The 12,721-nt window shown below is 33.4% G+C and overlaps 1 protein-coding gene across 1 annotated transcript in view; it reads left to right on the plus strand.

The window, feature by feature from the left end:
* LOC150095853 (voltage-dependent anion-selective channel-like) overlaps positions 1 to 11,828 on the plus strand; it is a 187,924-nt gene extending 176,096 nt beyond the window's left edge. The window contains exons 8-9 of the mRNA XM_090408845.1: positions 7,425 to 7,482; positions 11,396 to 11,828. Coding sequence (XP_090264971.1) covers positions 7,425 to 7,482; positions 11,396 to 11,487 — 150 coding nt within the window. The 3' untranslated portion in view covers positions 11,488 to 11,828. The remainder of the gene's footprint in view (positions 1 to 7,424; positions 7,483 to 11,395) is intronic.
* Positions 11,829 to 12,721: the final 893 nt, after the last annotated feature.

The raw sequence follows: 12,721 nt of genomic DNA on the forward strand, positions 1-12,721 counted from the left end.
CATTACCTGATGGAGTGGTGGGAGCGAGAACGGTCAGTGACTTTAAAGAGTGGTATGATAAACTTTGTGTTTCTCAGGGGGGGACCTCCCCTCGATGAGTCTTGACAGACTTTATGTCTTAGGAAGGACCTCCCTCGATGAGTCTTTTGACTCGTTGGAGGCCTGAATAATAATAATAATAATAATAATGTTTAGGAGTCAGTACAAAGTTAAATCCTTAAGATTAATATGCTGTATTCTGCAACCCTGTGTGGTAGAAAGCAGCAATTCAAGAGGACTTTGTGCCTCCTGCATTACTATGGTCTTTCTCTTGCTCTCTTCCATTGGGCGTCCAGTTTACTCTTTAGTTATGTGTGTGAGAGAGTGAAAATGGGTAGCTTTTTATCCTTCAACTTTGCCATCACTGCTGGAAGTGCCTCAAGGCTCAGTTTTCTTCCTTGTATATCAACAGTTTATTTACTGTATCTGTTCATAGCTTATGTGACAATTCTCTCTTCATTTCAGCAACCTTGTAATGTATAAATAAGAAAGATGTCATGAATATCTGCAACCACTTTATTGAATACTGATTGCCATTCTGTTTTGTATGTAAAAAATTAGCTGAAATGAATTGCTCCAAAAATCAGCCACACCCTATTTCTCAACCCTCCTCTGCCCCACCAAAAAAAAAAAAAATAATTCTTATGAAAACATGATAAAAGCTAATAAGTCAATGTCCACTCTAGTTTTTGAGTTCAACAACTTTGCTGAGCACATACTAAAATCAGTGTTGTGCTCAGCAAAGAGGAGCTCATAGCCTCAGTTATCTAATTTTTGATTGATTCTCTTTCATCAAGACAAGTTGAGTACTTCATGAGTCCATCTTCTGCATTCTTCTCTTAATAAAGTCTTTCTTGAAAGATCTTAAAGGCTGTTGATCTTAGCAGCTTTCTTAATATTAGTGATCCAGCTTATTCTTGGTCTGCCGCTTGTCTGTTTGGTGGTTTTCCTTCCATGTAGGGCGATGTAAGGTAACTATTTTGATTCATTCTGTTTACATGTCCATACCATTTTAATCTTTTTTTTATTTAGTTTGTCTAATATTAGTCCTTTGTAATTTAGTCCATCCCTCACTATTTCATTGGTCTTTTTCTCAGTCCATTTAGTTTGGTTTAATTTTTGTAAGCATTTGAATTCAAATACTTGTAATTTTATTTCTTCTTTTCTCTTTGTTATCCAACTTTCAGATCCGTAGAGGACTACAGGCAATACATTGAGTTTTATATTTTTAATTTTAGCTGTTGTACTTATTTATTAGTATTAAAAATTTTATTTAGCTTTCCTATTACAGACCAACCTAAGCCAGTTCTATGATTTATTGTTTTCATATAATTTAGATCTTCAGTGATAAGTGAACCCAAATAGTTAAACTGAGTTAACTTGTTCAATATATTTATTATCAATATCAATGTTAACTAGTTTATTTTCTTTCCCTATTGTCATTATTTTAGTTTTTATTAAAATTTATACTCATATTTATTGCAAATTTGGTTTATTTTGCTGATCATGGATTTCAGATCTTCTTTGCTCTTAGTAAGAAGGACTATATCATCCACATATTTGATATGTTCAATTTACTGAGAGGCCAGTACATTCCTCTAGAGCTTTTGCAACATTACTAATATATATATATATATATATATATATATATTAAATAAGTATGGTGAAAGTGGACAGCCTTGCATAACTCCTTTTACAATATGTATTTCTTCTGTTTCCATTTTATTAAATATGACTATTGCTTTTTATACCTTGATAATATTGCTTAATGAGATTAATAATATAGGGATCTGTGCTAGTTTTTTCAAGGAATTTGATCATGTATTTTCTATCTATTGTATCAAAAGCCTGTTTATAATCATTGAAACAACAATAAAGAATAGAATTATTTTCTTTTGAAAGGTCTGCTAATCTCTGTCTTACAAAAATTGCATCAACTATTCCTCTGCCACTTCTGAAGTCCATTTGTTCCTCTTCTAGGATTTCTTCATAGATAGACTTAATTTGGTTTTATATAATATGGATGAAAATCTTGATTTTCATCCATATTATACAAAAAGCATGATTAATTAAACTAAAAGCATGATTAAGTAGAGAAATAGGCCTATAGTTAACACATTTTATTCAATTTTTTTGCATAAAACGTGTTAATATAATATCCTTTTTTATGCAATGGAGTTATTTTTGGGCTGTACACCCCTTAAGGGTATATATATATATATATATATATATATATATATATATATATATATATCAGGAATTTGATGATGAGGAGAAGAGGAGGAATTATTTTTGATATCTTCCAATTTTTAGAAATTTCTCTTCAATAATTATTTTGTTAAATAGTTTTTCTAAGTAATTTATGACTCTTTCTCCACCTTCTTTCCATAATTCTTTGTGAATATTATCAAAACCAGTAGTTTTCTCTTCTTTATTTCTTTGAGTGCTTTATATATTCATCAAGAATTTTTGATGGTTCTATGGAGCTTGCATTAGGTTCTGGAAAATGGTTTGTGTTGTTGTTTTCAAAGTTTACAGTGAAATAGTTGTACCATATTTTCTTCATATCGTCTTCGTTTCCTGTAATTTTTCCATTTTGATCTATTAATGTGATTGTTTTAGGAACATATGCTTTAGATATGTTCCTAAAACAATCAGAATAAAAGAGAATGATATCCTCTATTATTCTGAAAATAGTCTTTAAATCATTTTTTTTATTGGCTTTTTCTTTAAGGTATTCTTTTTTTTTTTCATTTTCAATCTCTTTCCTTTTTAATTAGTAGGTATTCCTGTTTTCTGTTTTTTTCTTTTGTGATTTTTAGTTTCATTTTTTTATTATTATTATTATTTATTATTATTATGGGTATCTCCATGGAGTCAGTACACTCATCGCAGGAGACCCAAACTAGCAAAACAATATCTGTCATATCTCTTCTTGAATTCATTTACAGACGAAGAGCTCACAACTAAGTCAGCCAATAAATTCCACTCATTCACCACCCTCCAGGCAAAAAAACATTGTTCTCACACCCTTGTTAACCACACTCTTTTTAATTTCCAGGGATGACCTCTTGTTCTTCCATCACTATCACACAGCTGAAACATTTCCCCTGCATCAATCCTATAAAAACCTTTCAGTAATTTAAATGTTTCTATCATATCCCCTCTTCTCTGCCTATCAACCAACCTCTGCAATCCACAAGCTCTCAATCTATCAATGTAGGGAGCATTTTTTACATCACTTACCAACTTAGTCACTCTTCTCTGAACCCTCTCCACAGCCTCCTCATCTCCAAGGAATCCAGGTGACCAGACCTGAGCACAGTAATATAAATGTGGAAGTATCAACACTTTATAAAGGGGAATAATAACCTCTTTATCTCTGGATGTTAGTGTGTTCCTTAATAACCAAGTAATCCAATGTGCAATCTTGGACACCTTAGCAATGTGTCCCCTGAACTTCATCTCCCTATCTACCAACACCCCTAGCTACTAAAAGTCCCTAGCCTCGTCAATCTCTTGGAGTACTGTTCCATCAATGTAGTACACAGTTGGTAATCTTTTAATCCCAAAATGCATGACTTTACACTTTTCCACATTGAACTGACATCCATTACCTTTTGCCCATTCTACCAGCTTATTTAAATCATCCTGCAAACTTTCAACATCAGCTTGATTTTTTATTGCGCTACCCAACTTTGCATCATCAGCAAACAACTGAATATCTCCCTGTAAGCCATTTTCCTATATCATTTATATACAAATTAAACAACAATGGCCCAAGCACAGAACCCTGAGGCACACTACTGGTCACCTGCCTCATCGTGTACTCTGCTCCTCCATACACCACCTTCTGGTATCTCTCCCTGAGCCATTCTCCTATCCATATCGCCAATTTAGTATCCATCCCCATCTGCTCCAATTTGCATAACAGTGTTCCAGGGGGCATCCTGTCAAAAGCATTAGCAAAATCCAGAAGAACCACTGTGTAGCCAGTTCTTTTGTCCAACTCAGATGTCATTCTATTATGAAAAGTTAATAGATTGCTAAGGCAGGATCTAACTTTAACAAAACCATGTTGGCCTCTATCGAGTATCATATCCTGATCCACCCATTCTTGAATTTTGTCTTTAACCAACCTTTCCAGTACTTTTACCACTAGTCCTGAGATGGTGATTGGTCTGTAATTAACTACTGCAGTTTTAAAACCACCCTTATGCAAAGGAACCCACTTTGCCTAACTTGCACCCCCTAGGGACCATACCAGAGTTCAAACTTAAGTTAAATATCCAAGTAAGAGGGTTGACAATTCCTTTGCACATTCACACACCACCTGAGCTGATATTCCATCTAAACCTACAGCAGTGTTTGCATTTAAATTTTGCAATATATTCAATACCTCTGATTTGTTAGCTTCAATTCTCACATTAGTTATTGCTACACAGAGATATCCTCACTTCGGTGATAGACTTTTGAAAAGTGATCACTCAATAACTCAACTCAACTATTACATCTGATTTTGTCACCTCAATACCATCAGCACTCACTAAAGTTATCCTTCCGAAGACATTTTCCTTTTACTTGCGACATAGTGGAAGAACTCTTTGGGATTTCCCTTGATCTCATTGGCTAAGGTCTTCTCATAATCTGATTTAGCTTGTCTTATACTTCCTTGTACTGCTCATGGGTGTACTGATCACATTTCTCCTTGTACATTCTCCATAAAATTTTCTTTTTTTTGCAGATCAAGCTTGATACTTCTGCTCATCCATCTAACGCCTGCCTTGTTTGTCTTCCTGACCATGGGGACACAATCTGATATTGCTTTCCTCAGATACCCACTGATTTTATCCCATGCACCGCTAACATCTTCCCCCTGCAATATGTTCTGCCATGGGATGGCTGCAAGGTCACTCCAAAGCTTGTTATAATTGCCTAACCTGTAGTTTATATACCCCTTCTTAACAGAAAAATCCACAGATTTTGCAACCTCCCAAGTCAATACAGCATGATCGCTTTCACCAATTGGAGGTAACGAGGACGCCTTACTTATGCATATATCCTCTGAATCAATAACCAGGACCAACACACTCTCACAACACATGTCCCTTCAGTTGTGTACTGTTTCAAGTAATTATCTTGTAGAAGATGTATGAACTGCATTTCCTTTTTGTTACGTGATATTTCCTCCTTCCAATTTGTATCACCATAATTAAAATCCCCATAATAATCACTAAACCTGCACTAATTTGCTTATGCATGAATTCAATATCTCCCCCTGTACTCCCTGGCCTATAGCAGCATCCAACTGTATATTTGGTTGCATTGGTCATTATTTCGCACCAGACCGCCTGAAATGAACTCTCATTCACATGTCTATCATCTTGATATACTACTTTCTTTGGCTGCAACACATCACCTGCCATCAACAGAACTCTCCTCCCCCTGTTCTATCTTCTCCATCCTCCCTGAAAATACTGTATCCATCACTTTCAATTCCAGTGACTACATCTGCTGACAGCCAAGTTTCACTAATGCCTACAACTTTTGGTAAGATTGCACTAACTAATGCCAAAAATTCTTTCTCTTATTTCAAATGCTTCTCTTTTCTTTTAGCAATCAGATTCAGAATTTCACCAGTCATCCACTCATTATTGGTTCTAATGGAATGACTAAGGGTCTCAGTTGCTGATTTTAAAATACTTTCTTTTCTTTCTTCCCATAACTTTTCAATATTTGTATCAAACTTTTCTGTTTGGTTGTCATTGAGATTTTCTGATTTTAGTTTTAAAACGTCTATTCTTTTAGGTTGTGGAGCTGACTGATTTTGTGACTTTATATTTCAGTTTTAATTTTGCTGTTAAAAGTTCATGGTCCATGTCCATATCTATGCTTCTTAGGGTTTTTACATTATTGATTGAGGATTTCCATTTTTTATTTATTATTATGTAGTCTTTACAGTTTTTAGCTTCTCCATTTGGGGAGGTCCAGGTATATTTATGATTTTTTTCTGTGAGAAAATATTGTATTAGCAATAATTTAACTTGAAAAATTTAGTAGCATTTCACCTTGTTCATTGGTTTCATCAATCCCACTTTCCCATTATGTCTCTTTTATCTTCTGTGAATGTTCCAATCTTAGCTTTGAAGTCACCCATGATTAAGGTGATATCTGTTTTCTTAGTAGTGTTTATTTCATCTTGAAGATGTTCAAGAAATTCTAGGTGTTCTTCTTCTTCATGTGATTTGATCAGGTGCATATACTTGAATTATTTTTTAGGTAAATTTCTTCTCTTTTGTTTTGAATTTAGATGCTATTATTCTAGAAGATATTGATCTGATTTCTAGGAGAGAAGTGATCAGATACTTTTTAATAATTAATGCAACTCCTTCTCTATGTCGTTGATCTTTTCTACCTTATAATATATTCTGTATTATAAGGTATAATATATATATTCTGTACACTATATAATATATTCTGTATATAGTGTACAGAATACAGAATATAATATATTCTGTATTCTGATTACATTCCATTTAAATATTTCCAGTTCTTTTTCAATCACTCTTAATTTTCTAGGTTTGAATAGTGTCTGAACATTAATTGTTGAAATATGGCTAATATTTTTGGCAGACCACATTGTAGACTTCTCACCTGCCTTATGTGGTGTTAGGGCAGGTGCATCTATTGTCCTGTACACGGTAGCATTTTTCAAGTTTCCTCTAGCTAATACTACTCATGAAGTTTGAAGGCAGATACTGTAGTTGGCTTGCCACTCCTCTGCTGCAGTATCCATAATTAAGGTGGAACAGGTGCTTGGAGAGAAGGCAGACTCCCACTGCATGAGGTGAGAAAACAGGAAATAATCACTTCTAGCCCTCGAATCCTCTAATTTGTGGTCCAGCTTCAGGTGCCTCGGCTTTGCTGTGCCTATACTCGCTAAAGTGAGCCCTTGATTTCACTTTTAAGAGAAGTTAAATAAAATCATAATAAATATGAGATATTTAAGATAAGTAATATTTTTCTTATGAGGAATGATTGTGAGCCTGGGGTGGGGAGAAATTTTAGGAAATGTTTGACATGCATATGGTGAAACAGAGATCAGTCAATCACACTATTCCTTCCCTTTTCTTCAGTTATTTACATTATCAATTTTCTTATGTATAGAAAATATTAGTTGCTGATTTTTTCACTCATCTCCATTTTTGACATTGATCTCTGATTTCAGTTTTGTGTACTATAGTTGTAATGTCATTTGTAAATGCTTATGCAAATGAGTTAAAATTTCTTGAAAATATTAGAAATGTATTATATTTATTGCATGTGATTCTCTAAATATTCTAGTACTTCATATTTCATTTATATTTACTTTCTTTTCTTAACAGGCAAAAATTAATAATTCCAGCCAGATAGGCCTTTCCTTTAGTCATAGAATTCGACAGGGTAAGACCACATTATAAAACAAATGGGATAAAGAAAATTAAATATTACTCATTAATGCATTCTTATGATAATTATTTATCTTATGTACTGATAAACAAAAATACTGTCTTTCAAAGACAGTATTTTTGCTTGTCAGTACATCAGAAGTTGATTGCATATTTTTTACTGATTTAAGGTGTTAAATACAACTTAGAATACTAAGCTGTTTTTTGTCATTTATTTCTGCCTTTGTGTTAGAACTCGGTATTGCTCATGGATGCACTTGGTATGATTTAATTCCAAACATACATATATACATATAAGAAATCAGAATTTGCACAGATATGTTTAGCACCCACTGTAGTGAACTTGGTCACTGCAATCAGTTCTAGTCAATGTCACATGGTCACTCATATGCTAATGGCAATTCACTATATCAGACTCCTGGGAACACAGGAATTGTGCTGGATAGTTGGCTATAGTGAATTTCCTTTCGCATGACATTGTGCTTGTTGAACTTTTCAGTGTTATGACAGCATTTGCTGTAGTTTGGTTGACTGTATATTTCATATAAGGTGAAATCCATTATATAAATTAAGTAATTTTTAGATAAAAGAAATTTGTTTTATAAAAGTATATATAATTCTAAATAATAACTTGGATGATATATCAAAAATTTGGTAAAAGGAATAAGCTGTAATAGTCGACACTAGATCTGATTTTGAATAGTAGGTGATTTCAAGTATATTAATTAGGATAGATTTCAAACTGGGAAATTATACAATGAGACCTGTTTGTGACTGTTGGTCTCACTGAAGATTCTAGTATGGAAAGGTGGAGGAATTTTTTGAGTCACTACAGATGCGAATGACATAAAAAGAAAAGCTATATCAGTTTCTAACAATGCTTAAAAATTAAGAAAGAGACTTAAAAACTTAATCCCAGCCTTATAGAAATGTTTTGAGAAAACAACAAATGATAACAGTGATAAGTACTTACTGGATTGGTTCCATTCAGGTTATGAACTATTATTCATTCATATGAACTGTTATTCTATTCAGGTTATGAATTAATCATTATTTATACCATATTCCGTATAAATCTGGTGAAGTTATTCTCTCTGCAATGTTATAAAAATTAGAACTTCATGATGGACGTAAGAAATTAAACAGATGGTCCAAAAGAAGAAAGCACATAAAAGTTCCTGGCAAGTTATTCATCATGTATCCTTAAAAATATAGAGAAAAATGTATAAACATTTTGTTTAGCCACCTGTCAAAGTAGCTAAAAAGAAGGCTTGGAAAAGAATATACAGTAGAAGATAAATATCATGAAGGTAGCAAATCCAGAAACTAATGTAAAAAACCAAAAATCTGAGAAAATTGTAATGAAAAAGGAATCAGAAATAATAAAGGTGATATAAAAAAAAGAAGGTATTCTAAGTTCTGGAATAATTTAAAAAAATATTAAACGAGATAAAGCAGTGACAGAACAGTTGTAGAAGATATGCATTAGGGATGTATTCACAAATGAATTTCAGATTTGGAAATAGAAAACGAAGATTAGAAATATGCATAGATAGCTGGAGTAGATGATCTTCAACTATCAATGGTCAAATATGGAAGCATAAAATTTTACAGTGGCTTGCTTCATTGCATAATTCAGAAGTGAAGAGTCCATGTCTAAGTGAATTAATCAACTTAGACATAGACTCTTCACTTTTCCTCTTTTTCCACAAATTTTCTATTGGGTTATTGTCAGGAGAGTTACCTGGCCACTGAAGCAATTGAATGTTGTAATTTTTGAGGCACTGTTTCACTTTTTTTGAAGTGTGGCATGGAGTGAGATCCTGTTGGAAGATGAATTCTTTCTTTCCAGATCTGTGGAACCACTTTTTATTCCAATATTTTTATGTATTGGTCACTTTTCATCATACCATCAACAGGCACAAGTGATCCTGGATTGTCATGTGTAAAACAGCCCCAGAACATCTTTTTAGTTGGGTGTTTAGGAGCTTGTTGAAGGTGGGCAGGAGAAGTCTTTTTGGCTGCTGATTTGCAATCTCCTTGGACAAAGAAATGGCCTCATTTGAGAATATGACCATCTTCCACTCCTCAACAGTCCAATCTTTGTACAGTTTTGCCCACTAGAACCTCGTTTTCTACACAGTCTTTGTCAACAGTGTTTTTTTTTTGGCATGCAGGGGGGGGGGGGGCAGTCCTCTCTGCTTCCATCAATCTTTGACAGACTGTCACATCAGAAACATTAATCCCACTAGCTGCCACAATCTTGGATTCATTTTGCTTTTTCTAACTAGTAAATGATCTTGAGTAATTGTAGTTTTCCTTTTCTGTCAGGAGAAAAGATACCTAAACCTCTTTAAAATCACATTAACAGTACCCAAACCAACACCACACTCATTGTCAGTTTGTCTTGAAGGTATGGATGTGCATGCTGAGAAAGAGTACATATTTTTGAATGCTTTCTTGGAGATGTATCCATTTTGTGTAGCTACAAAATGGATAAAACACTACGAATGTCAACTTGTGTACACTATCAAAAACACACAACATTATTAATAGACATCATAGAGACAGTTAAAACACACAGCACTCAACCAAAATAGTGAACTAAAACCAAAATTATTGTGACCTAAAACCAAAAACTTGACAAAAATTCAGCTTGTTTGGATTAATTTGTTTGCTTTGTAGCTGTTCAACTTTAATTTGTTTCAAAACTTTCTTAAACGCCCTTCTTTTCAATATGAAGTTCAATTTTATTCTGCTCAACACTAAATGGTGATCACTTCCTATTTCAAATCCTCTCTCCTGAACCAGTGGAAAAACATCACTGTCACTAATAACAGTCAATGAGACTTTTCTTATTCTTTGCTTCTTCTCTCCATGTGAATTTATCCACATTTTTATGTTGGAACATGGTGTTAATAATAACTAGTCCATGTACTGAGCAGAAATCTAGTAGGTACTTACCATTATTATTAGCTTTGCTCTTTTCTCCAGATTTTTCCCCAAACATTCTTATATGCCTGATAATCATATCTTTCTCTGCTCTTTAGATCTCCAACAAGGACCAACTTTTCCTTTTTTCATTGTGTCAGCTGCCTTTTTCTAATTGTACTTCATCAGTTTCTATATTTATATTTCATCTGTTTTTGTAAATAATAGGTGAGAGAAGTTATTTTTAGTAAATGTTATTTTTATCACATTGCATATTGGTATGTCAATTTTACTTCATCTGAATGGTAATTAGAACTTCTTTTAAACCATGCATTCATAAATAAATTTTGAAAGAAAATACCATGGACTCTAGCTCATATTGGCCATAACAATCCTGTTGTTGAAAGTTTTTTCACTTTGTTCTACTATAAATTAAAGATGCCAAGAAATTATATTCTTATTTAATTCTTTGTCCAAATGTAAGCAAACAAAGTTTGCACATGAAGTATCTTCATGACTAGGCTACTTGTATGTGAAGGCCGTTCACTTCACATTAATGGTCTTAGTATCTTATAGTAAAAAGCACATGTCCTTTTGGGTTCAACACGTCCAACAATACATTATTATGTATTGTTGGGAAGGGGCACTACCCAGATCAGTTTCGACCTTTATTGAGGTATGTTTAAGTGTGAAGATACCTCTCTTAGCATCTTTAATATGAACATCCCTGTTCTATAATGTGAAACTGCATGTTTCATTTAGATGCAATGCATATAAAAAATCTTACTCTCATCTTCCTGAGATGAAAGTAATCTTACTGTCATCTTCCTGAAATTAACCAGTGCATGCGTAATGCATTATTTGCATGATGAATTCTCATCATAAAAAATAAGATTCTGAAGAAATGCTTAATTATGCACATTAGGAAGAGGAGGCATGTATTATTTTTAAAATAGGTTTTGTTTTCTCTTTCCTAGGTATTATGATGACCTTGTCATATCTTATAGATGGTAAAAACTTCAACCAAGGTGGACATAAAGTAGGAGTTGGACTAGAAATTGAAGCTTAGTTCAGAATACGTTGGAATATTTGAAGCACTGTGTAATTTTAGCATTTTACAAAGCTGTACAGAAAACATTTGAGTTGTTAGGGTTTCATCAGTTTGCAATGTATTCATTTAGTAATAAGAAAATGGGAAGTTATATATTTATTATCATGGTGAAAACAAATAGAATTTTTGTAGGCCGGACATTTTATGCTGCTTTATATTTTTATTCTGGTAATCAAGTGCAATCTTTATTTAATTTAATTATTTTTCCTATGAAAAAGAATGTAGGCTTAATACAGCCAGTCATGAAGTGAATTAAGCGCACTGCTCAGGTGTGAATAAAATAATAAATGTAAGTCAAATGTTGCTGATTTATTTTGTCTTCTGTGTATAGTGCTAGCATTTAATTTTACATGGACAATAATTCATTAAGGAATTTTTTTTTAATGTTTGCTTAATTTTGCTGTGGAAAGTGATCTGTGTGTGCGTACTTGTGCATGTTTAGGAGCCTCTATAACTCAATCGATATCAAAGGCAACGCTTTGGCTTAAGAGACCTTGGTTTGAAATCTGTCTAGAACATGAAGAACCTTTATAAAGATTTTCTTCAACTTAGTTGAGAAGACAGTCTCACACAGATGTGGCAGGGATTCCCATTCCAGAAATTTTTTTTTCATCCCACAGAAGATTATGCAGTTATCCCCCCCCCCCCACACACACACCTCTCTCTCTCTCCCCCCTTCCTAAGCGAGTGAACCAGTTAAATATGCTTGGGACAGCAGGTGATGAAAGGCAAAGCTTGCCTTTGGATTAAAAGTACATCTTCACAGCCTGTCACAGTTGAATTCCTTCAGTTTCTAAGAGTATGAATAACATGTGTGATTTGAAAAAGATTAATTTTACATGTTCACAAATTTAAAAGGGATCGTTTTATGTGAAAATTCACTGTATTGTTATATATAATACATATTATGAGTTTAGCAACCATCATTAAATAAGACTTTGCCAACATCATGATAATTTTTTCATTGTTTTAAATAAAGAAATTGGCTATATAAAGTTATCATTACTTGGTGAGTGAACATATAGCATCTTCTTTGCCAGTTGCACTGAGGCTTCATGTCCTACTGTGACATAAATGCTTATAAAAGTCATAAATAATAGATGATTTGCAGTGGGTGAAATTCTCCATATATACATTAAAGCTTAGTAATGAATTAGTTCTTGTATTTAACATTTTCCAATTTTAATGTTCT

This window comes from Typopeltis vanoorti, chromosome 19 (assembly GCF_054136105.1).
Source record: "Typopeltis vanoorti isolate ZY-2024b chromosome 19, IOZ_Tvanoo_1.0, whole genome shotgun sequence".
NCBI classification, from domain to species: Eukaryota; Metazoa; Arthropoda; class Arachnida; order Uropygi; family Thelyphonidae; genus Typopeltis; species Typopeltis vanoorti.